This window comes from Drosophila subpulchrella, chromosome 2R, assembly GCF_014743375.2.
Source record: "Drosophila subpulchrella strain 33 F10 #4 breed RU33 chromosome 2R, RU_Dsub_v1.1 Primary Assembly, whole genome shotgun sequence".
Classification (NCBI taxonomy): domain Eukaryota; kingdom Metazoa; phylum Arthropoda; class Insecta; order Diptera; family Drosophilidae; genus Drosophila; species Drosophila subpulchrella.
The window spans coordinates 3,129,107-3,154,036 of NC_050611.1; the positions used below are offsets into that span (position 1 = coordinate 3,129,107).

At 41.2% G+C, this 24,930-nt stretch overlaps 3 protein-coding genes and 1 long non-coding RNA gene across 6 annotated transcripts in view; 2 read left to right on the forward strand and 2 right to left on the reverse strand.

Annotated features, from left to right (window-relative positions):
- LOC119549088 (heparan sulfate glucosamine 3-O-sulfotransferase 5) overlaps positions 1-24,930 on the reverse strand; it is a 46,398-nt gene that overhangs the window by 16,012 nt on the left and 5,456 nt on the right. For both annotated transcript variants that reach the window (XM_037856819.1, XM_037856818.1), the window contains exon 3: positions 12,786-12,815. The gene's annotated coding sequence lies outside the window, so the exon portion shown is untranslated. The remainder of the gene's footprint in view (positions 1-12,785; positions 12,816-24,930) is intronic.
- LOC119549094 lies at positions 683-12,997 on the forward strand. Its single transcript, XR_005219381.1, has 3 exons — positions 683-1,090; positions 1,166-1,242; positions 12,661-12,997. It is a non-coding gene; the product is annotated as an uncharacterized LOC119549094 (long non-coding RNA).
- On the reverse strand, positions 3,949-4,365 carry LOC119549093 (probable salivary secreted peptide). The gene is made up of 2 exons (XM_037856824.1): positions 4,177-4,365; positions 3,949-4,119 (listed from the first exon to the last, which is right to left on the reverse strand). The coding sequence occupies exons 1-2, from the start codon at positions 4,363-4,365 to the stop codon at positions 3,949-3,951; spliced, it is 360 nt and encodes a 119-aa protein (XP_037712752.1).
- On the forward strand, positions 15,597-18,677 carry LOC119549089 (sodium-dependent nutrient amino acid transporter 1). Of its 2 annotated transcripts, XM_037856820.1 has the most exons (7): positions 15,605-16,146; positions 16,733-17,107; positions 17,445-17,634; positions 17,691-17,973; positions 18,069-18,245; positions 18,318-18,418; positions 18,481-18,677. In XM_037856820.1, exons 1-7 carry the CDS (start codon positions 15,662-15,664, stop codon positions 18,550-18,552), a joined length of 1,683 nt encoding a protein of 560 aa, XP_037712748.1. In that variant the 5' UTR covers positions 15,605-15,661; the 3' UTR covers positions 18,553-18,677. The 2 variants fall into 2 exon arrangements, 1 of the variants encoding a protein (XP_037712748.1); XR_005219380.1 differs by lacking the exons at positions 18,318-18,418; positions 18,481-18,677 and having other exon boundaries at positions 15,597-16,146; positions 17,731-17,973; positions 18,069-18,206.

A 24,930-nucleotide genomic window follows, 5' to 3' on the forward strand; every position in this document is an offset into this window, starting at 1 on the left:
TTAATTTCTTTGATTCAAATAATTCTGCGGCAGAAAGGCAAGTCATCGGAATATTTTATCGGGTTCATTATAATAAATGTAAGACTTGCCTGTAAATTAAAAAACATAGTTATAGACGTCGGATTAAAAGAAATTTTTAGAAATTCTTTGGGAAAAACAATATATAACCTTAACCCCCTTAAGGTTTTGAAAAAAACTTTTTAGCAGTCAAGGATCGTGGAAGAACAGATGTTATCGAAATTAGTTTACAAAAATCCGACGTCAAACATTACGCATGGTACTAAAGTGAAAGGAAAATTACTGAATGATTGTGTACAAAAAACTGCTCTTAAGTGTCATAATATTCTACAATGGAGGAGACTATTGCACAAACAAAATAAGAAACAGCACATTAAATATTCTGCTGTTAATCATATACTCGATTTATTTTTCAAGGTTTTTTATTTGCCTAACAGCAAATGGAACATTTTCAAAAGCTTTCTGTATTCTTTTAGAAAGGAAAGTAAATCGAAATAAAGCCAAAGAGAATACAAATAATGGTTTCTGAAGAGAAATTCTGAGACATGAGCATTACGACTGATTACGAGAACCCCGAGTCGTAGCTTAAAGCTTTGTCCATATGGATCGGTAAGTTTTGTAAGTTTACAGACAGTTCATATCTTATGGCATTGGGTGGAAAGCAGCTAACGAAGAAACACAATAAATCTGCGGCGATTAGTATTACAGTCTATAAGCCTAGAAGTATTTGGATTAATTTAAAATTGGCAACCAACTCTTAAATGATTTGAGGAAGATGTTTTTCCTTAAAGTTTCACCAATGCATGATGGTTCAAGTGATCAAATTATGCGGAGACAAAGATGAGAAGGGGATAGCAAAGCCGTGCCATTCAAGCATCGTCAGAGTGAAAACTGCATGCCGGAAAAACAACTCCGGCAATCAACTGATGCCCCGCCCCCCCATCGCCCTCTGCACTTTGCTTTTCCTGCTTTTCCTGCTGTTTTTGCTCGTTTGTTAGCACGCTGGAAAAGCTTCGCTTGATAAGCATAAGAAATGGAGGCGAGGGCAGCCAAAGGAAAAGGAAACTAACAGGTGCGTGTGTGTTTCCCATCGAGCGACTGCACATAACAAGCTTCTATCCTATCCCATTTATGCTGCTCCTTGCAGCTGATAGGACAAACCGGAGGCGCCACAGCCGTAGCTGAAGTCTGTTGCTCCAGTCAAACCTAAGCCGGAAATTCGCTGTAAGTACAGGGAGCAGTACGAAGTGCTGAGGAAAAAATACATTCTTGAAATCATAAAGCAACGTGATCCCAAGTAATCAGATAACAACTATTCCAATGCGATAAAAAACTTCCATGTGAGGTGGAGTCCTACCTACCCCTTAAAAATAATGAAATCTTATCTTTGGAAATAACTAAACTATTTTTAGTGGTAGATAAATATCCTTTGTCCTGCCCCTAAAAAAAACAATATCAAATCCATAAAAGTGTTTCTTAAAATACATATATCTATTTATTTTTAAAATAACCGATCTGTTATAACTTATTTTAATATTATCTAAGGACAGAACTGTTTTTGTAACCTATAAGATACAGTGAAGCAATATACTAGCCACCAATGTTTTAAACTTTAATAGTTATTTATCGAGCTGGTGAGTCTTTTTCCTCAGTGCACATTGCTCAGTGCACAGCACCATACAACATTCACTCGCTGCAATTGTATTTACTGCTGGAGAAAACGAAAACAATTGCCGCAAATATGGCAAATGGCAATTGAAAAACAAAAGTCCCTGGTGAAACGAGACCAGAAATCCGTTCGCCTGCTGCTTTCACACTTTCGCTCCACGCAGGACAAAAGGCCAAAGCGGCAGCAGGGACATGAGTGTTGAAAAAAGCCAAGGATGCAGCTGGGAAAAGGTCGAAAAAAATGCACAAAATTGGCTGTGAAATGAACGAGACGAGGCGACGAAGCGTCTTTTGTTGCCTGCCAGAGGAAAAAGACGGGCAAGGAGGGGAAAGTTCGGGAAAGTAAGGGAAATGGCTACGACAGCAGCGAAACTGAGGTCAACACTTTGCTTTGTGTGCAAAGGCAGGGCAAAGTCAAACGGAAATCTGCATAAGACCCTCTAGTTGCGATTGACAGTCCTTGAGATGTTTCCACCCGATTTCCCATGGCTTTGGCCTGTGACAGCCCCCCGAATATCGAATATCGAACATGGCACATCTGGGCGGGCAATTAAAAAGCATTCCGGAGCTCAGCATAAATTACTCAAATGCGAGTATGCAAATGCCAGTTGTTCGATTAACAATGCAAACTTCAAGACCACTGAGCACACTACGCACAAAAGACACACATTAAAGATATCGCAAATTATATGGCAAAAGGCAGGTGGGCCCAAGCATGGGTATATGTATGCTACATATAGTGGTGTTCCGAAGGGACCTGACCCGGCTGCCTGGAAACTTTCCCATAATTTACACTTTATCGAACGATAACAAACAACCTGCATAATGTATGGCTCTCGGTTTAGTTTGGTTTGGTCTGGCATGGCAGCTCGCCTGGCCCACCTGGCCAACCTGGCTCACCTGTGGGTGGTTCTTGGATGGCCGGGCGGTCTTCTGGCATTGACTGGCGTTTGAGGTCACCAAAGGGTGCTGGGCTGCGTGAGATCCCCTCCGTCTAAACGGGGATTCCTGTATGCAAAATGCCCGTCAATCAGAAATGCCACAACTGCAACTCGTTGCACCTTCGGGCCAAGTGCAGGGGACCTGTTAGCCCACATTTGCCAACGGGCGACTTGGGAGACAAAACCATTTACATTCGAAAACCATAAAAGATACCGGCGCCGACCTTCTCTGCTCGTTTGGGGAATATGGCATAATAAAATTTTAATTCGTTGCGATTGATGGTATCCCCACACACACGACCGTATCCCTCAAACCCCCATATACACGCATCGATGGTTGATTTCCCGTAGCCGAGGGATACAGATACAGCCAATACATTACATTTTATAACCCCGGCTAATTTGCATATATGCAGGCATACGTACATCCGTCCATAGATACACGAGTTCGAGTATATGTGTCTGCGTAACATTGATTGGATTTGTTTGACTTTCACACTGGGTGATGGCATCGCATCGAAGATGGGTGGTTGGGCGGCGGTTTTTAGGGCCTTCTGGTGGTTTTCAGGGGGTGTTGCGAGGCTAAGTGCCTGACATTTGCTAAATGGCAAAGGGCCTGCCCGAATGCCTACCAAGGGTTTCACAGGCTTTTGCGGGTTATATTTTCCCCATTTGCCCGACCGAAAATTGCACTTGCCTCGTTAGTCGAAATGGCTGGGTAATTACGAGTGGTGGGAATTGCCCCCCGAAAACTCATCGCTTACTTGCCGTATAACCTTCGAAGTTGCGACTTGGCCATTTTGGTTAACAGCGAAAAACTGTTGATGACTATAGGTGTTTCTTTAAAAGAGTTATCGAGTCATTAAACTGCACGGTTAATTCCTGGATTTTTTTGAAGTGATAAATCCACCCGTTTTAACCTGTAATCTGCCATTGTTAAACAATGGATTTTCATGATGACGGTTATAAATTGATTAAATCTTCCGCATTGGTTTATTCTCATCTATTAAACATGTGCAGGTTTAACCCTTTGTACATTGATTGCCCGCATTGAGTTCACAACCCCGCTCTCTCCAGTAATCAAAATAAAATTGTTCCAACCGCAGATCAATCAGCAACACTATATTTATCGCCCGCCAACTGCAAATTAGCTGCAGTTCATTTGGCCCGTGTCAATTGTATGCCCATATAAATACGCAAATATGAGCATGCTTGCGGATATATATTCAGCATGTAAATATGTGCTGGCCATTAAATAAACAAACTATCTGTAGGGAGTGAAATACGAACTGGAATATAATTAAAAGCAGGCTGTTCCGGGTTAAATGCCGTAAATGTCGATGATGAAGCTGAAGCCCTGGTTGCGTTGACTCTTCAGATGGATTTTAGCATAAGTGCTCTGTGGTCCACCGGCTGTTAGGTATGCATAGCCTCCATTTCCATCCCTTACTTGATCCGTAATCACGATTTGAGTGATGGTGCGTTTAAGTTTCTTTAAAATAGAGTCGAATCTGATAGATGAAAATAACTTTTGAGCGGGATAACCAACCTTCTGATTGAAAACATAATCCTTTGTGACTACGCGCAGAAACCTGGACTTTTCCGTAATGATCTCCCTTCTCAAGTGAGAGTCCTTGTAGCTCCTCACTCCCCAAGTAACACTGTGACTGGGGCCACGCCCAGCGCCCTCGGAAAGGGCGGACAGCGATATCACCAACAGTATTACGTAAATTCTCATTTTTGAAAATAAGGCAATATTTGCTTTGTTCCACGCTTTTATAGGTGGACTGTGTGCCCTAAAAATGGATTTATTCTTTCCACACATATGTTGTTATCGACATATTCAATTGTTAATGAACAATAAACATTACTCGTTAAATGCAAAACTCTTGTCTTCCGCAATTTCCCACATTTCGTTGATAAATTATGCAATTAAAGTGGTGAAAAAAATGTGTTTCTAAAACGAATTGCAATATTCACAGCCACAAAACAAACAAGCAATTATAAAAACAGCATGAAGAAATTTAAAAATATATGTACAAATTTTAACAAAATCTTTTTTGTGAGAAATATTTAGTTTATTCGTTGAATATTTATAATTTTTAGAAATTATTGGAGCACTAAATACAATATTTAAAGTCAAATAAGTATTAATAGAAATAAAGCTCATATGCTGAGAGGCTTAATAGAAAGTCATCATAATTAAATTATTAATTGATCTAAGGAGTGGCAATATTGCAGCCATTAAATATTCATTCCTCTTGCAAAAGTCATATAATCCTGGCCATTAATTTAGAAGGCTTTCCTGCACGCTCCCGATATCTGGCTTAATTATGACCACAAAAATATTTTTTATTGGTATAAAATAAACTTGGCAATTAAATAATGGCTAAAGTTCTGGTGGGATTTTATACACCCATTGTAAATGGACAGCTGTCGTCGTTAAAACACCAGATTCAGACCTCTATAGCTCTTGAATGAACCCTTTGGTGCTGGCTGGTGAAAGACCCCCCTTCCGCCGCCTCTTATTTTACCAAGTGGAAATACTTTCGCAAAGATTTCTGAGACTCGAGACTTTTGTTTCGACCCGGTTTTCGTTTTGTGTTTCTGTTGTTGTGGTTGGCTGCTTTAAATACCGCTGTGTGGGTGTCTTGTTTCGGTTCGTAAGCCGCAGCGGCGGGCTTAAAGGCAAATATTTATTTAATTTTAACATCCCCCCCGCACGGCCCGCTGCACAGATCCAATTTACTCAAGTACAAAGACCCTGTCGCGTATATTGTTGAAATTTTATTGTGCAAACATGAGAATGTCTCTACACTCAAAAGAAATCTGAATTGAAAAATTTAATGCCGGTTGTATACCAGAGGTAGTATACCAGAGGTAGTACTGACATTAAAGTATAGATTTAAGAATGAACAACATTACCGTACAACAGAATTTTTTTTCGAGTTCAGCTTTAAAACCATTTTTTCTAGACTAATATGTTTAAGAAAAGGCTAGAAAATTTAAATTTTGGTTAATAACTCAGTTAATTGGAGTCCGATTACAACAAGTGATATGTCCTCGAAAAGGTAAATCTATCTACTTTCAGATTGTAACAACTGCCGAACGATTGTATAATTTGATTCTGTGATATTAGATCTTTACTAAGGCAACCTAAAAAAAATCTTTTCGCACATATCTCAAGAACGATTCGCTAAAACATTTTTGAGTGATACAAAAGTGTACAGGATGAACATATTAGTCTAAAAAAGTAGATTTAAGGCTGCACTTTTTTGGCTGTAAACTAGTGTAATATAAAGTTCATTCCTTGCAGTTTTATTTCTATATTAAAGAGAGTACAATTTGGATATGTGGTAGTATTTTCAAGCCAATCAGTTTAAATTTAATATCTCGGATCTTATTAATTTAATAGAGTATAATTAAAGTAACAATAATTGATTTTCTATGACTATTTTTCTTGCGGTGTATGTGTTTGTGTTTGTGTTTTATGGTTGCCACGTTGGTTTTTCTCATTTATGCATACAAACAAACGCACAAACACAACAAAAAATGGCAGTAACACAAACAAAATGGCCGAGGAACCGTCGTTAAGTGTCTCTTATAGCTGCGTTTGATATTGCCCCAGTGTTGGTGGGGCATAGATTGTGGGTGTGTGGTTGTGTGGGTGTGTAGGTGTGCATGTGTTTACCTCACAAAATACAAAAAAAACACAAACAAAAAGCGATTCGTTGGCAAACAAATCAGCAAAACGAAATTTAGGTGGACAATAAAGTTCAGCTGCAGGGCAGCTTGCAAAAAGAGTCGCAAACAAACAATGGCCATAAATATTATGTTGTCTTCTATTTGCGCATGAAATCGGATAAAGAGCACACAATATGCTTTGCATACGAAAATATAGGACCATATAGTACCTGGTTAAAATGACACAAGCTCTAGTTACTAACGTTATGTTTACATAGGGGTTAATAGGGTTTTACCCCAAAAGCGTGCACTTTTTCATGATTTTTTAAAAATATTTCAAATTATTACTTAAGCTAACGTGATTTGAAACATTTTAGATACATTTTTTAATGTAATAAAGCAATATTTCAAATATATAAAAAAATTCTTTACTTTATCATGAGCTAGATAATGAAGGACTTAGTTATTACAAAATATATTTTAAAGAGCAATAGTTGGCTGTAATTGATTTCATTCTATTTGAGTTTCAACACAGTTTTACAAGCTGTTTGTCAGGAGCAAGGTTTTTAAGAACTTAGTTATTAAGGAATATGTTTAAAAGAGCAAAAGTTGGTAGTATTTAATTTCATTCTATTTGATTTTCTACATTTTTTATTTAAATCAACACCGTTTTACAGCCTGTTGAAAATATTTCCTTTTAGCTTTTGTGCGCATTAAAATCGGATTATATTCCCAAAATGCAATATCGTTTTAAATCTACCTTTTTTACCCAAAAGTTGCTGGAATTTCCCTGCAATCAAGAGCTTTTTAATTTCCCCAGCTTATGGTATTCTGGAAAAAACTCAAATTCATTTCTATAACAACACTGTTCAGCCACTGACATTCATACTGTGGCATGGCAATTAAAGCATGTTCCCTTGGGTCACGAACTAATTGGATAAATTGTATAACCCTATCTCGTATTACACTCAAAGCAACCATTTCTCAAAACCCGATGCTGTAACTTGTGGCATGCCATACGATACGCCCCGCTTAAACCAAAAATGTGGAGAGTGCAAAACTTAAATTCCCGGGCTTGTCGCCATGTCGAAGCTCTTCAAGCTGAAAACGCTTTAAATAATTTTAATTAAAACAAATGGCACTCGAAATAAAACACGCACATCAAACAGGAGTGGGTGGTCCGAGGGGGAGGTGGGTAGGTGGGTGGGTGGGTGATGCCTGAATGGAACAGACATGGCGTGTAATTACGCCTGATGGAAAGAGACAGGCGAGGGGAGGAGGTCCTGGGAAGGACGACCCCTGTTTGTGCATTGAATCAAGTGGTGTTGCTGCTGCTGTTGACAATGCACGGCAGCAACATCAGAGGCCAGCCGAACAACACTCACAAACCAACTCACATCTGCACGGGGATAAAAAATTTAATCACGATTTAATCATATGAGTTTTCATAATTACACCCGCTCCTTGTAAAGTTGAAAAGTGTATTGTATTCGTTGAAAAGTATTTAATAGGTCCAGGGTATAAAAAAAGAACGGTAACCGGAACCGTTACAGATATAAGCCGATTCAATGTCGCGATCCGGAACCGGTAACAGAATTGAAATTAAGACTTGTTCTGGACCCTTAAACCCATTCGTTTATACCGGTGCGTTTTTGGGACCCATATTAAGGAATAAATGAATAAATTATAAAAAATTATGAAAGTAAACTAATATTAATACTAAGTATATTTACACCAATGAGCGTTTGAAAAGGGGGGTGGCGTATGTTGGCGTATATGGGGGATTGAACCCCCAAACACTAATTGGTCAGATCTGGTAGCCACTTCCGTCTATCTGCTATGAAAACTGGGATTTCAGGAACTAAGATCTATAGCAGTGGTTGGCACACACATACCATTACAGTTTCCCTTGCATTAGTGTAAGTTTAAAAAACACGAAGTTGGCGCGCAGCGCTCTGACGCCTGACGTTTCTCTGTTTTGCACTGAAATTCTCTGCCGCAGAAGCAAAAAAACACGTCGAAGCTGAGAAAAAAAAGACCCGAAGACTCATGCCGAAGTCATACGAACATCTACGTTATACGTGAGCGAGCAGAGGATGGGCAGAACACTTCCCTATGCTCACTAGATAGGCCGCTGCCGACCACTGATCTATAGTGTAAAGAATAAGCATAAATAGACCACGCCTACAAAAGCAAAAATTAAGTGGCCATTAAATTGTTAAGATTAAATATCATTCAAATACTTGTTTCAAATCAGACAATTATTGAAAAGCCCAAAGAAGTGAAGTTTGAAAAGAAGTACATGATCAGTGATATTATTCGCAGTAGACAAATACGTAAATGTTGAAAAAATACAATTATTTATTCTTCTATATTTGCCTTATTTGCAATACTGTACTACGAGGAACCGCATTTGGAGTACAATTTGTTGTAGCTCAGTAAATGGGCACCTTACTCCCGATAAGATCCCAATAACTTAGTTCCATCTTACATAAGAACACGAGTCCATGAAATCCCTATGTTAATGTTTTGAGTTTGTAAGTGGAATTAAAGGGACGTGTCTCGATACCATATAAACTGAGTTATTTGAATTAAAGCAACCCCCTACACACATTTTTCTCTCAGTGCTCACTTTTTCGGGTAAAGGTCCTGACCGCGCTTTTGTTCGTGACAAGTTGAGACAGAGGGCAAACATGGCGAGCGGCGCGCCGAGCGGACAAACTCCCAGAACAACTTCATTTTCGGTGCTGTTGCCGAACATGTTGGTGAAGTTCTAGCGGCACTTTTCACGCTTCGGGATGGCACACAGGGGCCCAGAAATTGGCCAACTCCTACGCATCCGCCAACTCCAATGCTTTCCTGCCCCACACCCCGAAACTCGGGGAAAAACAAACCCAATTGTAATTAAACTTGAGAGCTGGACACCCGAGGGATGGGGGCCAAAAAGAGGGTGTTGGACTTCCTAAAATTACATTTAATCATTGTTATTTTAGGCCCTCCAATGCCTAAGTGCCACCACCACTGACCACGCCCCCGGCGCTTCCGATGGCTCAAAGGCCAAACAAATGTACGTGCAAGGACACTAAGGACATTTGATAAAAAGCCACTTAGTGAGGCACTGCGGCCCCAACTAAGACCGGCGGAATCTGCCACAATAACTCTCCACACTCTTCACACATCCATAACCCATTTGGCTTATGACAAGGAGATTGTCTCTGGGTCCTTACCAGCTGGCTAACACTTTGGGCGTGCTACTTACAGTTGACAACATCAAAGTTGAGTGGCGCAGCTGACAGCCGAGGCGAATTTCCGCCTTTTGGCAAATAAATAAAGCGTTTAAAGCGCAAATATGGTAAGCGACGTTAACGGGGCGCCTCAAGTGCCAGTTGTCGGCTGTCAGAGCCACAAGAGGCATTAGCCCCCTCTTGGCTCACAATACAGTTGGCAAAGCGCCAGGCTGGCAAATAATTATTATTAGGGCAGGATGAGCCACCATTTTTGTCAGTGTGCCACGTCCCAGCCGATTGACAATGAGATTGCGCATACGCCGGGTGGGCAAGCCAAGAGATTTTCACTCCCAATTACGTTGCAGAAATGCCTTGGCCAAAAAGCCGGGCGAGATTCACTAAAGCGACACTTGTTGAGGGCGGAATACGCCAAATCCGGTGGATGTCAAGTTGAATTTAAGTACGTTCCAGCAGCTGCCAAAGACATTTTCCCTGAATGCACCAATTTTCAGCAAAGAGAGAGCTATAAAATTATTTCTTGGCATGCAAATGGCTTTTTCTCGTGCTTTTTCCATGGCATTTTCCTTGGCTGTCAACAGCGAGCTGCAGATAAGTCCAAAACGAATGGATTTCCAGTCCTGAGCTGTGCCACTCTCCACTTGGCCAACAATAAAAATTACTTTTCATATTTAATTGCACCGACTGCAGGATACGGGAACATGTGGCCAAATAGCAGAGCCAAAGTGCAAGCCAAATGCCACATTAAATTACATCAAAGTCAAAGAAAGGAAAAGAAATTCCCCCAACTTGCAATTGAAATTTGTTTGCCAACTCAAACACGAACATGGGGTGGTACCCCCGAAAAGTTAGTCGAAATTAGACGTGGCAAGCAAGTAATGGAGACACCAAAAAGGAAATGCTTATTATTTGCATAAATTCCACATACACAAAGCCCAAAGACGAGTGACAGGCCAAAGAAAGGCGGCGAGTTGGGCGAAAGAAATGCAAATTGTGTTGGCAAATTTAAATGTCAGTCAACAATTCAGTTGTTAAACTCGCATTACCCGCAAAGCCATAGACATTGCTGGCCAAGCATACAAAAAAACAAGAGAGAACGCTAAAGTCGATGACCTCGACTATCAGATACCCATTAATCAGCTGAGTGGAGTGCGAAGGAGATAGACATATGCAAACAGCAAAGCTACTGTTCCCAAGACTGCACCCCACGCCACAGCGCCACCTAGTGTTGATACTTCTATTTTCTTATAACTTTTTAATGGATGGTCCGATGTTAGTAATCAAAACATAGTCACATTTACACTTTTACATATTAAGAAATATGTGCGCTAGACAGGGATTAACGTTATGGGCTATTATGGGCGCAAGAATCTAAAGAATCTGCAAGCCTCAACAATCATACGGACGGACAGACAGACGGACGGACATGGCTAGATCGACTCGGCTAGGGATCCTGATCAAGAATACTTTCTTCCTTCTACATGTTACTTACTTTCCGGGGAATCTAATATACCTTTTTACTCTAAGAGTATCGGGTAAAAAAAAGAAAATAACTTGTTACTCATACGCCCCGTAGTCTGTTTTCCTCGGACTTTAGTCTTTTGCTCCCTGCGCTTAATCGAAAAGCGTGCGTGACTTCTGAAGGGGAAATGGGGCATTCGGGGTATCAAAACCGGCTGGCTTATCATTTTTCGGCAAGGAAAACTTTCGACAACTTTTCACTTTTGTTAGGTATTGCCACAGCAGCTTTCGGTTTTGCCATTCGATGTCAATTTAAAGTTTCTCCTCTACTTCCCTTATTTTTTCCCCCGATTTTCTTTTGGTGCCGAAATAAAAGTTTTGTATAGCAAAGTTGGAGCAATTGTGAGAGCTCGCCGTGCTGCTGCTGCTGCTGCTGCTGCTGCTGCTGCATCCGGCATAATCGATTCGCTTTTGCCTTTTCCATTTTCCATTTTAATAACTTTTGCAGCAGCCACGGCGAAATAACAACAAGCACTGCAACAATTACGTGCCGCAAGTGCAAGAGCAGCAAACAAGCGGCAAACAACGAAACAGACCGAGAGCAGCGGCAATCGACAACAATGGCAACAAAGGCGGCCACTAAAGCTGGATCAGGAGCTGTGCGCCAAACTGCGAACTGGGTTAAACACTTGGCCGGAGTTTCCACCTGGTCTGCCCCTCCCCCTCCTCCTGCTTCCCCTCTCCACCTCCCTTGACATTTGGCCGGGGCAACTAAGTTGCCATTGATGTTACTGTTGCTCCTCCGGTGGCACTCGCGATGCATTCGAGTGGATGTTACCTTGGTCATAATTGAGGCACGCGCTAAGCGAAACAAATAACAAGGGGAGCCGCGCAGCAGCTGAACTGATTGCTGGCCGTAAAACCTTTAAATTCAAGTTAGTTAGACACTGGGGGAAAAGCTGGGACTGATAACAAGGAATTTAAGGAGCAACAAAGGGTTTGAGGGGTCTCTTATCTGGATATAAACCCTTCTCTGAATTTGAAAAGTATCTTTTTCATTTTACTTTAACCATCTACTCTTTTAATGGTATATAACAAAAAATTTGAATAATTGTTAGGGTCATCTTTAGTACTAACTGTTATCATAAAACTTTTTGTATTTTAGAATTTTACACCCAATTGCAAGAATACAACCAATTTGCCATTTTAAAAGTAGTTTTTTATGTAAAAATATGTTAAAATAGGACAACCATAAAGTGTAAATCAGCTTTAAATTTAGAATAAATAAATTTAAAGAAGAGAATTTTTACCATTTCGTTACAGTATACCTAAAGAGAGGTTTACTTATTATACGAAATACCAACATTTTGGGTTGAAGTCGCAGTTTCTTGAAGAAAGTTTATAAAGTTCAATACTTTTAATTAAAAAATTTAAAAATTAATCTTTATGAAGGATGTGTTAGTATATAAAATAAAGATGGATTCATTCTTAATATTGTACATCAAATTAATTTTTGGCAAATCAGAATTAGTTTATGTTCACCTCTTAAAAAAGGTGTAATCATAAGTAATCCGTTATTCCTAAATGTTTCTTAAAACATAAATTAATCTTAAACATTTCTCCATCGTTTTTCTCTGTAACAGGGCTTATAAAAGGGGCTGCCTACGAGTTGGAGAAAGGCCACCCATTTGCCCAGTAACACGTACTCCATTCATAAGCCAACATAACACATTGCCTGGGAACTTATTTCGGTAGTTTCTCTACTCACCGAAAGTTAATTTCCGCTTGGGCGACGCACCTGCAACGAAAACGGAATGGGCGAAATGTAATTTATAATTAATATTAACGCATTTTCGATTCAATAATAAATGGGGCTAATTTATTTACAGCTCTACCACCGCAGGGCATCCATTTTAGTGGATTGCAGGGGCAGGAGGTGCATTTCAAGGTACCAGCTTCATTTTGGCGAGCTGTCGCAGTCAACGCATTTTAATTCAATTGAAGTTGATTAAAAATTAATTTCAAATTAAATGTGAACTCAATGAAATTGTAGTTAAAAATAGTGGAGAGAAACGAGAGAGAAGTGGCAAAAAACGTGGCATTTGACGGGCTGGGCAAAAAGTTGATTGGATGGCAAAAAAAAGGGCGAAACTTAAACAGGGCAAAGCACACATGTGGGTGGGTGAATTACCAATACGTAGGCAGGTGAAGCGGAAACGGAAGTTGTTACAAAGTCTGTTGAAATCAATTTTAAAAGTAAACTTGTTAGGCGAAAGCCCGAAACAAGAGAATGGCAACGGAAACCGAGTGGGCTGAGTTGGCAGCAGGACAAGAAAGGGAAAACTAATTGCAGCGCTCATTTTTTGCTTGTTAATGGGCCTGCAAACGAGCTACGGGTTTCCCTCCTTCTATCGATCCTTACACACACACATGCTCACATTCCCGTAACATACACACACTCGTGCGTCTCTGGTTGTGCCATCGACAAAGTTTTTCCCCCAATTTTATTTGCCTCATTTCGCTGCCATTGTTGCTGCTCGTTCGAAATCTGCGTGCGCAAGTAACAACATTTTACAGCTGCAATTAAAGTTAGTTAGCTCACCCTCTTGGCCCGCTTTTCCAACATTCTCCGCTGCACTCTCCACAACAAGCTAATGCACTGCACTTTAATTAACCCAACACCAGGAGAGAAAACCAGAAATTACACACCCCCTCGCCTTCCGCCCAGCTAATGGCTATTTATGTGCGATAATTTGCGGTATGAAAACTATAAAAGCAAGTGCAGCCAGTCGTATAACAATCAACTAAATAAGGAAACACTCCAAAACGAGGGAATTCAACTATCCATTTCAAAAACTATCGCTTAGGATTTATCGCATGATTTAAGGCAGCAGCAGCTGAAATCATTTAAAAGTTGTTCCTTTGGATTATTGATGGCTACTAACAAAGGTAAAAAAGAAAAGCTGTGAACATATTATTTATTTATTATTTATCTTAAATATAAAGCACTAGTCAAAAAAAAGTTTCAAATACAACAGATGGTTTTACAATATATGTTTTGATTAATTTATTGGTAGTATTATCTACTGTACATACTAGTACTAGTACTTACTATTGACAATTCTTATTTAGTATAAGCTTACATTTATGTCTATGAGAAAATGTTATTTTTGACTTTTTTTTACTTTTCAGAAGAGAACTATTATTAAAGTGTTGACCTTAAAAACATAAATCAGTTCTTAACTAACTATTTTGTGATTTATATAAGCAGTAAAGTAACACCTGATTAAGAATCGCAAAGTTCAATTTCCCTGAACGTTTCAATCGTATTATTACGGAAAGTTATCCTCTTCTGAAGAATTCACGTTTTTTGTATCAATAAGATATTGATCTGCACTTTCATTCCATGCACAGCCATCCTTTTCCGAAGAGTGTGCGATTTTCTTTATTCTCGACTTGCACTCGTTATACCCTAATTTAAAAATTTAATAATTCTCATATATTCACCTCATGTTAATACTATAAGCTGCATTAAGAATACCTTCATTTGCTGAAAGCCATCGAAAGCGAATGAGTAATGTTAAAAGGGCATCCATGTGCATTAGAGTCAATTACCGGGGATTGCAATGCCCACGCAGTCGAGCAGCCGGAGGCAATCAGCATTATCAAAGGCTTTTAATTGCCATAAATCTGCGAAAGTTGTTAAAAACCCATTTAAAATTGTCACCGTAATGGCACACTCAACCGGCTCAGTGGCATTTAACCAACTATCTGCACGCCCCTTCCCCTCAGCCAAGCGTTCCCCCTCATTTTCTTGGCCCTCTTCCTTCTTTTGCCAACTTAAGTTGCAGCCTGCCAGGGATGTTAATTAGAAAACTCTTGAAAATTATTAAAAACTTTCCAGAGCTGTCAGACAGATGAGAGCAGGAAAGATACCAGTGGTATAATATAGTGCTTTTTAAGAAATTTCATAGATTCTTTTTGATGGCTTCCCGAAATATGTTTAACTTGTGAAATAACTTTTAGGGAGACGAAGATAAAGTTTATGATTGAAAACTTGATCTTTGAAATGGACATAAATCCGTGCTTTTATTTAATTAAATATAATCCAAGCGAGCTGCAATCTTTCTAGATTAACCCAACTGGGTTCCGCATTTCACAATTTGTCGCAGGTTGTTCCAATCTCGCAGTTTGGCTCAGGTTACGTAGCCTGTTTTCATTCAAACTAACATAAGCCAGGTGTCATTGCCTCCGCCTAACCCCTTTACAAATTTATTCATCGGTCAGGACGGTCAATAAACACGATCTCTCTAATGGATCCGTACACAAAATGCCTCTGTTTCTGATTCTGATTCGGATTCCGTCTTTGGCATCTGCATCCCACTTAGCACCTTTTGTTAGTGCCAATTAAGACTGATTTCACGATGCGTCCCGAGCTATTTCTGACGAGATTACAGCCCCAGACTGCCCCAAACTAGATAATCAACCGCACAGAATTTGCGGCGTGGGCCTGACATTGAATCCGAGAATCTGAGAAGCTGGCAGTCCGGCAGTCTGCCAGTCTGGGTTTCCAAGTCTCAAGGCGTCCGAGTATCTCGATTGCGGTTAGTTAGGCGCGCCACCTCAAAGTGCTCAGTTCTCGGAATGGCAAAGCTAGAGATTTCCACCAAGTCGGAAAAGCCGGCGGAGCAGTGGGGCAATGGGCTTGAGTTCCTGTTCTCCTGCATTTCCCTGTCCGTGGGACTGGGGAATATCTGGCGTTTTCCGTACATTGCCTTTCAGAATGGCGGCGGTACCTTTGTGATTCCGTATCTGATTGCCCTTTTGGTAATTGGACGGCCCGTCTACTATCTGGAGATTTCCCTGGGCCAGTTCACGGGTCGTGGCGTGGTTAAGGCCTTCGATATGGCTCCCCTGCTCAAGGGCGTGGCGGTGGGCCAGGTCCTGGCCACAGCCGCCTCCATTACGTACTACTCCAGCATTATGGCCTTGACTCTGAGGTTCCTGCTGGCCTCCTTCGGCTCCGAGTTGCCGTGGAGTCGCTGCTGGGAAAGCTGGGGCAGCGATTGCTACGACGGAAGTGCCCAGAATAGCAGCGGAAAAATGTCACCCGCTCAGCTGTACTTTGAGTGAGTATCTCTCAATGCGAAAACTTTTATAGATGTCATTCATTAAAATGGTGGCGGACAAAAATAAGTAAAACTAATCAGCAGAAACTTTCAAGGCCAACCCATATCATAATTGACACACTAATTAATACTGTAAAAGGTATTTGTAAAGATATAATATAAAGTATATGTATATTGTATACTCCCATTGTAAAGTGGTGAATCCTTATGAAGGAAAACAGTACTCATCAGATAAAATCCGAATTAAAAATCAACTTATTTTTCTAATATGATAATTCCTCTACGGAAACAGCATCTTTCTGCCTTAGTTAAAAAGTTATCCAAAACAAAGCTTGAAGAAATGTCGGGAAAATCATAAGAGAATATGTTTTAAAATGGCCTGCACTTAAAGATTACGAGTGAGAGTATTGCTTTCTTCTAGGGCTTATGTTACAGATCTTTAATTATAGCTCTAGATTGTTTTACATAGTGACATACACAGATAGTGTTCCACTTAACACAGTTAATTTAAATTAAATAAAATGGCGTGCATATTAATTATAGGCTTTTTTTAATTATATTTAATCCTTTTCCTCTCCCCTTTTAGACGTGAGATCCTTCACGAGGTGCCCAATATAGACAATGGACTGGGTCTGCCTATCTGGCAGTTGGTTGCCTGTTTGGCAGTGGCCTGGCTGATCATCGGTGGAGTCCTCATTCGCGGCATCAAAAGCAGCGGCAAGGCGGCCTATTTCCTGGGGGTATTCCCCTATGTGGTGCTCCTCATCCTGCTGTTGAGAGCCGTTACCCTGCCAGGAGCCCTTGATGGCATTATATACTTCTTCAAGCCCCAGTGGCGGGAGCTGCTGAACCCACTCGTCTGGTATGCCGCCGTAACACAGGTCTTCTTTTCGCTGGCAATCTGTTTTGGCACACTAATCACCTATGCCAGCTACAACAACTTCAATCGGAATGTCTACAAGTAAGTTAACTGGTAGTAAATCCTTGGACTTAATCTCTCGGAACCAGAATTTGCAAAGCTTGCAGTCCATAGTACTTGTAAAGTAACAAAAATCTTATGAAACATGCTTGATTTTAAACTAACTAACTGGATTTATTTTAAACAAGTTGTCAGCCAAAACATGATTTGATAAATTCACTGAATGCTATTAAGCTGTAGGCCCAATTTTTAAACTAGGTCAGTGTCTTGAGGCCTTTAAGCAATCTAAAGCAGCTGAAAGAGATTTATTAAAGCCATTAAATGCCATGGTAAAATACTTAGTACTCTAAAAAAAACCACAACAAAAAACTCTCCCCAGTGACATTGTGATAATCACCACCATGGATTCCTGCTCCTCCATAATTGCTGGCTGCATAACCTTTGGGATCCTGGGGAATCTGGCCCGCGAGACCGGAAACTCGGATATTGGCAGCGTGGTGAAGGGCGGCGCCGGATTAGCCTTCATCTCGTACCCGGAGGCCATTGCCAAGTTCGAGTATGTGCCACAGGTAAGGTATCGCAAAGGTCCAGCGCCCTGGGCGCCCTAAAGCACAACTACCTAAAGATGTTTGCGGTCCTTTTCTTCCTCATGCTCTTCGTCCTAGGCATTGGCAGCACCGTGGGCATGGGATCCTGCATCCTGCGCGTCATCCGGGACCAATTCGGTTCGCGGTCGCCGCCCATTTGGAAGCTGGCCAGCGGACTGGCCGTTCTGGGCTTCTCTGTGAGCATTGTTTACATGACCCCGGGCGGTCAGTTTATCCTGAACCTAGTGGATTTCTATGGCGTGTCCTTCACCGCCTTGATCCTGGCCATTGGCGAGTTGGTGGCTGTGGCCTGGATTTATGGTTGGTTTATAGATACATATGTATCTAAGCTTAAGTTTCGAACTTTTAGCTGGGGAACGATAAGTAATTCCTACATTCTCTTTATAAACTTTAAGGAGTTAATCGCTTTTGTGCGGACATCAAGTTCATGATGGGCATTGAGACCGGTTGGTACTGGCGCCTGTGCTGGAGATTTATCACTCCTGGTTTGATGACCGCCGTGCTCATCTACATGCTGCTCGACATGTCCGCTCTGGAGTACAAGGGTGTGGGCTATCCCACCATGGCCCACGGTAAGCCCAAAGATACTAGTCCTTGTATTTGATTTTACAAGGATAATATCCTTGCTCTTTTTCCGCACACAGTTTTTGGTTGTTTTTTGGCCACTCTGGGCCTGATTCAGCTGCCCGGCTGGGCCCTCTATGCCATCTATAAAAAACGTCGCCAGGGCGGCAGCTTCTGGCAGGTGAGTTGCCCCCATTCCACCGACTTTCCCCACAATTTTCGCTAAAAATACTCCCCTTTTAGAGAGTACGTGCCGCATGCAAGCCGTCAGACACTTGGGGACCGGCCAACGCTCAGCTGGATGCCAGCATCTAGAAAATTAGCTTAGTCCCCAACACTGCGTATACGTAATGGCCTCTGAAGTCTAGGGGCATTATTATTTGATATGGTCTAGATGAAAATGGGTAGCGTAAAGTGAAATATATTAAGCTCATGGAGCCCAAAAAACAAAAGCGTGTTTATTCTGGCGGAACAGTTTAACTGCCCGAAGGAGTTGAGCTGGCGAAAGGAGGAAGTCGGAGCTGCTGCAAGCACTTTTAATTACCCCAGGGCAGAGCTCCAGTTGGGCGTGGCAGTTGCACTCCTTAGTTCTGTTTGTGCTAGTCCGCTTGGCATGTCAGACATGTCAGCAATGCGGAAATGCGCAAATACTAAATGAAAACAAGAAACGATGGTTGCATTGTGGGACCAGGCCTTGGAATACCCTTTCAGATAAATATATTTATGTACTAAACATTTTGTTGAGTCTATGGTAAGCTCTTAGACGTTTATTGCGCTTTATTGCGCTATAATTCCCAACCAGTTCTAGCGTTGTGTATATGGTAAACCACTTCGATCGCTGAGTAGGTTAGCAAACATCATAAACAGAAGCTTAATATTTTTTCAATCCCATAATAAATAAATTATTTTTTAAATATGTAACTTCTTTACAAAACCGAACTCTAAGAAATTGTTTTGTAAATGTTTTATTTCGTAATCTAACCACTTGAAACAAATACTTTTTTAAAGGAAACAAATGGGTTGACCTATTTTCAAAATATTTGCAAAATGTATTCCCACAACCATTGAGTAACATCACCTTCTATCTGTGAGCTTATTTGAGAAGCCCGTAAAACATAGTCCATAAAACTGGCCACAAATTGCAATATCCTTTTGAAAGGATACAAAGACCTGCAGCTCAGACAAAAAGGATGCGGGAGAAGAGGAAGAAAAACGGGGACTATAGCGCAGCAGGGCACTGTAAATAAAACATTTGGTTAGCTGCTGTTCGACACATTCATTTGGCGGGTGGAGAGAGGTCGCAAATCAGAATGTCTGTGGCATGTGACAAAGTTGAAAAGTTGAAAAGTAAATATGCAAGAGCGCAAAAAAGTGGGTAGGGTGATGGGTAGGATGAAACAAGCTCCCCACTTTTCGCAGTCTGTTGCAATGCCCTACACATATGACAGCGCATTTATTTACTACATATTCTTTCTCTTTTTTGGCCGCCTCTGTGTTGTCAAAAAAAGTGACAGTGTTAAATTTTTGGCTCATCCCCTGCAGCAGATGAAATTGAAGTGTGTGTTGACTTTGACTGACGTGTCGTTAGTGCTGAAGAGCAGGGAGATTCCCGTTAGAAGCCCGCTTGCGTGTGGCACGCCCACCCACACTCCCACAATCCCACACACATGCCACACGTACGTATGCGCGGCAAACAACTTTCTTTCATTTCTTTCGTGCCTCCTTTTTAGGTCTGCCCCTGTTGTTGTTGTTCATTGCTTTAACGATGCGCGTAAATCTTGACATACTTTCACCGCCGCCGGAGAAATGGAGGAGGAAGACGCAGAGAAAGCGGAAGAGAGCCACTCACACATCCCACGCCCATTATTAGTAATGGCCAAAAGCCCGATTCGGCCCCTGTCATCAGGGCTGGCTAAAAAGTAGACTACACTTTAGTGCAACACACAACATGCAACAGTGTTGCCAAATTGCTTTGTGCAGGGTAAAACAGACAGCAACAAATTTGATGTTCTATATAAGAAAACCTTGGAAAATGCATTCGAAATGCATTGCAATCAATTATTACACTGATCGAATTACTACAAAATATTTGGAATACCAAATGGAATATTATATAACGCTTTTTATGAAGTTACATAGAACCACATATCATATTTTCTGATTAACTAAAAGTTACACACAGAAAATTCTGACGTTCTTATCTGGGTTGAATATGTTCTTAAAAATAGAACGACATTTTTAAAGTTGAAAATATTTTTATTTTGCCCGAATCAAGATCAATTTGCGGTACTTACATTGTATATCTCAACAAATAAACTATTAATCCAGTCAGGAGTGTACACTTATCAAAAAGCTGATAAATAAACTTCATTTAACTTCTCTTTTCTCACCATTTCGTTCTAATATTGAGAACATTGATACCAACATTTTTAAGAACGAATGTTCTCAATTCAAGAACAATGTACTTGAATAATTCTCTCTGTGGATAAATACCTCTTTTACTGAGTTATATTTGTTGATATTATATTACAAATGTTGTGATTTTGGGTATGAGCTATTATGTTCATAATATGTATTATTTACAAGTAAATTTTGTATTATTAATGCACGGTGATCAAACGTTGCAGAAAGCGCACAACAATTATAGGAAACGTTTGTATCTGACTTCCCAAATTTAGCAAATTAAGACACATTAGTAAAACAAAAGCAAAGCCTAATTAATCAGTGCAGGAAACATAAAATCTGTTTTATGAACATTAAACACTCACAAAAGTAAGGTATTTTCTCGGTTGACAGACTCCAGCCGGAAATGCAAAATCCGCTCGAGTGGAGGGCCAGTTGGGAATCCTCATCATCAGGATAATGATCATCGTGCGCTGCAGATGGAGCCGTACCTGTGAGCCACTTTCGTGCTCCGAATCCAGCACACTTGAGTGACGGAAGCAGCTGCCAGCTGGTCTCTTGTCAGGATGCAGGACCTGCTCTAAAACCCACATCTCCAGCTCCTTATTATAAATATGAGCTGGGAGTTAAGAGGATGGAGGAGGGAAATCCTCGCCAACTGGCATGTCTGGCTGTCAGCTGCACTAAGCGAACTTATTGCAATAGTTTATGCTTTTTTTCCTTTACCCCAGCTACAACCTGATTCGATGACTTAAAACGTTTATCGTGTTTGCCCCGAGTATCTGTCGCAGTATTATGGCCCGGCCAACATGTCGTATACTTAACGTGCCGTATGCCACAAGTTGCGCACTTTCCCAGGCCACTCCTCCCGATATCACCGCCTCATTTCCCGTACATAGCCCATATAGCCCACCCCTTGGCGTTGTCACTTAAGTGAAATTTAATTGTGTTCAACATGGATCCAAGTCGGGGAAAAAGGGACTGAAGTGAAAACGGTTGATTGGGTTTTTCATTGATTTCCTTTCGGGTCGCTTATTTCGAGGGTCTCTCAACGAATTCGTTCTGACCCAACGAGGCAATTACCTAATGAATCTAATCGATATATTCACTTTCTCCTCTCCCTATCTCACTTTCTCTTGCGTCTAGACAGCATTAATTTATTTATTTATGATTTTCACGTGGTGGCGCTGGAAATTACTGATTCATCTTGAGGCATTGTCTCTGGTAATTTATGTCATTTACGAGCATTTGCCGCTTATCAAAGTCACAATAAATTAAAACAGAAACGATCTGGCCCCCATACCCGCGCTCCTGTCAGGGAAAGCCAATTACGCTTATTACATAATTCAGCAGCTGCCCACGCATCCAGCAGATGAGGAAAATGTGGAAAAGCTAAGAAGAAAAGCAAGATGGGTGAGACGGATAACCTGGGAGAATAAACAGCAACAGCGACGTCAGCAGAAAACCGCGATGCCCACAAGAGGACAAAGAAGGATAAAGGTGAAAAGCTGACAGGGGAGTGGGAGAAAGTCAAGTCAAACAATTAAGAACACCGCAAGGATGGACGACTAAGAGCCCTCCCGCTCCTCTCTCGGCCACTCCCCATCAGTTTTCCCATTTTCCTTCGCCCACTTATGTAGGCACACAAATGTTTGTTGCCAAATTCGAGCTTCATTAGCAGTCGGAAAGGAGTTCGCTTCACGCCAACTGACAACCTAATGCGAATGTCGAAACAATATTTTCCATGTCTACCCGTGTGTCAGCATGTGGGGAAATGGGAAATGGCGAAAATCCAAGCCGAATCCAGGGAAATGCGTGGCAAAAAGTGAAAGCAGCGAGACAGTGAAATCCTATTAAGAAGTTTCTATCGCAAATTAAAATCTAAATACGCAAACAAAATGATGGTGACGTCGGCGCCACGGGGAAGCCAGACGGCCAAAACCAAAAAGAGCACTCAACACAGCGAGAAAAATAGAAAAAAGCTACATTTAAATAAAACTCATAGTCTAGAACTGTATTGGTAGGTAAACATTTGCCGAATGCCAACTAATAGGAAAGACAAAATAATACAAGTGAAAACGCTATGTCAATGTTCTCGACTATCAGATACCCGTTACTCAGCTTAAGGGAGTGCGAGAGAGATGAAAACATGCATGCAGCAAATCGGCTGTTTCCGAAATGGCTTACCACACTAACATGCCACCTAGCGTTTGTTTCTATATATACACACAGAAAATAACTCATATATTTCATTTAAGATTTTTTTCCCTTAACGAGCACTACAAGCTCTATTTATTTGTATGTAATATAACTTAAAATAAAATAATTGTAAGAGTAGTTAGGACTTGTAGAAAAATGTAACAATATGTAACTTAATTAGGGATTTCGATTTTTAAGCGGAAATGAGGAATGGAACCTGTTCAGCCTCTGCCGGCACACGTACAGCATGGAAAAGCAGTCGTTGTACACACATCGATGCCCCGTCCCTTATTATGTCTTCCTTCTTAAATGTAAATTAAATTTTTTATAAAATAGGAATTATTTTAGTAGTACTAAGGCAGTTTTATATTGCTGATACCCATGGTATCTCTATGTGTAGATAGCAAAGGCGCCAAGGAATAAGCATTAACCAGGACAAAGGTAACTGCTGGCCAACCGACTGAGAAGCCCCTAGAACTCCCCGCCCCTTTACGGCCACGCCCCGTATTTCCCTCTTATTTGTGCTGTCTGCTTACAGTTTGAATTATAAGCTAGCGAAAATTTAATAAAGCTTTCCCCGTCCCCAAAGATCCTGGGCGACTTTGGGGCAGGACACGCTTGGCAAGGACATGAAACTCCGCCGCAGAAAGGGACAGACTATGACAATGTCAAAGAGTTTCGCTGCACGCAATGGGGGCGTGGCAGCCAACTGGGCGACTGGTGGGCGGGATGGAGCACCTGCGACAACAGCAAAAACAACGATTGACGGCAAAGTTTTTGGCCTGGCAAATGGCAAAAGTTTTGTGCTCTCTCCCCCTGGTTATCCATTCATATATAGGAATATCCCTTTCTTTCATTTTACTTTTCTCGTCTCGCTGCCCTTGCAACTTAAACTTTAAGCCTTTATTAAATTGTGTGTCCAAAGTCAACAGGAAAAGCAAAAGCAGAAGCGACAGCACTGGGAATGACAGCAACAATTGACAGCAAAACAAACGATTGTCATTGCCAAGTGTGTGCGTCAACCTTTGAACCCGTCCCAGTTCAGTTCTTTGGTTCTTCGGTTGTGTGTCAAAGTACGCCCACTTGCCGCCTCCATTTCCACGCTGGAAAATAGATGTCAAGCGGTTTCCCCCAGCCCGTTTAAATTGAATTGTTAATTCGGTTCTGAGCGAAGCAGAAACCTTTTCCCTTTTTGCCTTTTGTGTGTGCGTGCTTGCCATCAATGCGATTTTCTCTTTTTTTTTATTTTTGGCTCGTTCCGGGTGAAAATATTTATGTTGAACCCTTTTTGTGGCAGCTTTTGTTTTGGCCTTTGTTGCGTTATGCAAACATTCGACTGCCAGTGACAACGGGACAGGAAAAGCATCCCTACCATCCCACTATCGCCACTTTCCCCGGCTAAAAACCCACTCCACCGCCCATCTGGTTATATCTGAGCCGGAGTCAATGGGGAATATAGTTAGATGGCTGGATAGCTACACCTGCATTGGAGGGCCCTGTGGTCCTGGCAGCCGATTCTATTAACTTTTTGCCCGTCCAGCATTTGCATATCCCGACCGCAAGAGTCCAGTTTTCACAGTTTTCAGTTTGACTCCCGGACAATCCGCCATTTCCACGCTCACAGCTCCGACATTGTTTGCCATTTGCAACCGTATCCCCGTACACTCCACCCCATTTTCCATCCCACTTTCCACCCATTTCCCACCACGACTAAAGCATAAATCAAGCGCAAAGCACAAATATTTTTCAAGTGACAACAAATATATAATGACGACTCCCCGGACCTTGCCTCCTGGCCAGAACAACGAAAACCGGAATGCCAGAGTACCTGAATGGACGCAGCCAGGAACCGGGAACCTGGCCTCTCTGTTGACTCTGTTGTTTTTTGGCTGGAAAGCAGGGCCACCCGCTCTCATGATTTCTGCAGATGGTTACTCTAACTGAATGGGGATTTTCCAAATTTAATATAAACAAATTGGAAGCCGGATGGCATGGCCATGAATCTTAAAACCTATTTTATTGCAAGTATGTATATTCGACTTCTTAAGTTTAAAGAACCAACTCAATGGAAAAGAAGGTATCACAATTTTT

What these genes read in the sequence shown, in the direction of transcription:
- LOC119549093 (XM_037856824.1), bottom strand. Translation starts at nt 4,365, where the DNA reads ATGAGAATTTACGTAATACTGTTGGTGATATCGCTGTCCGCCCTTTCC. An exon ending in ATTATGTTTTCAATCAGAAG is followed by an intron (nt 4,120 to 4,176) that starts GTTGGTTATCCC and finishes TCTATTTTAAAG; the next exon opens with AAACTTAAACGCACCATCAC.
- LOC119549089 (XM_037856820.1), top strand. Translation starts at nt 15,662, where the DNA reads ATGGCAAAGCTAGAGATTTCCACCAAGTCGGAAAAGCCGGCGGAGCAG. An exon ending in CCCGCTCAGCTGTACTTTGA is followed by an intron (nt 16,147 to 16,732) that starts GTGAGTATCTCT and finishes CTCCCCTTTTAG; the next exon opens with ACGTGAGATCCTTCACGAGG. An exon ending in CTATCCCACCATGGCCCACG is followed by an intron (nt 18,246 to 18,317) that starts GTAAGCCCAAAG and finishes TTCCGCACACAG; the next exon opens with TTTTTGGTTGTTTTTTGGCC.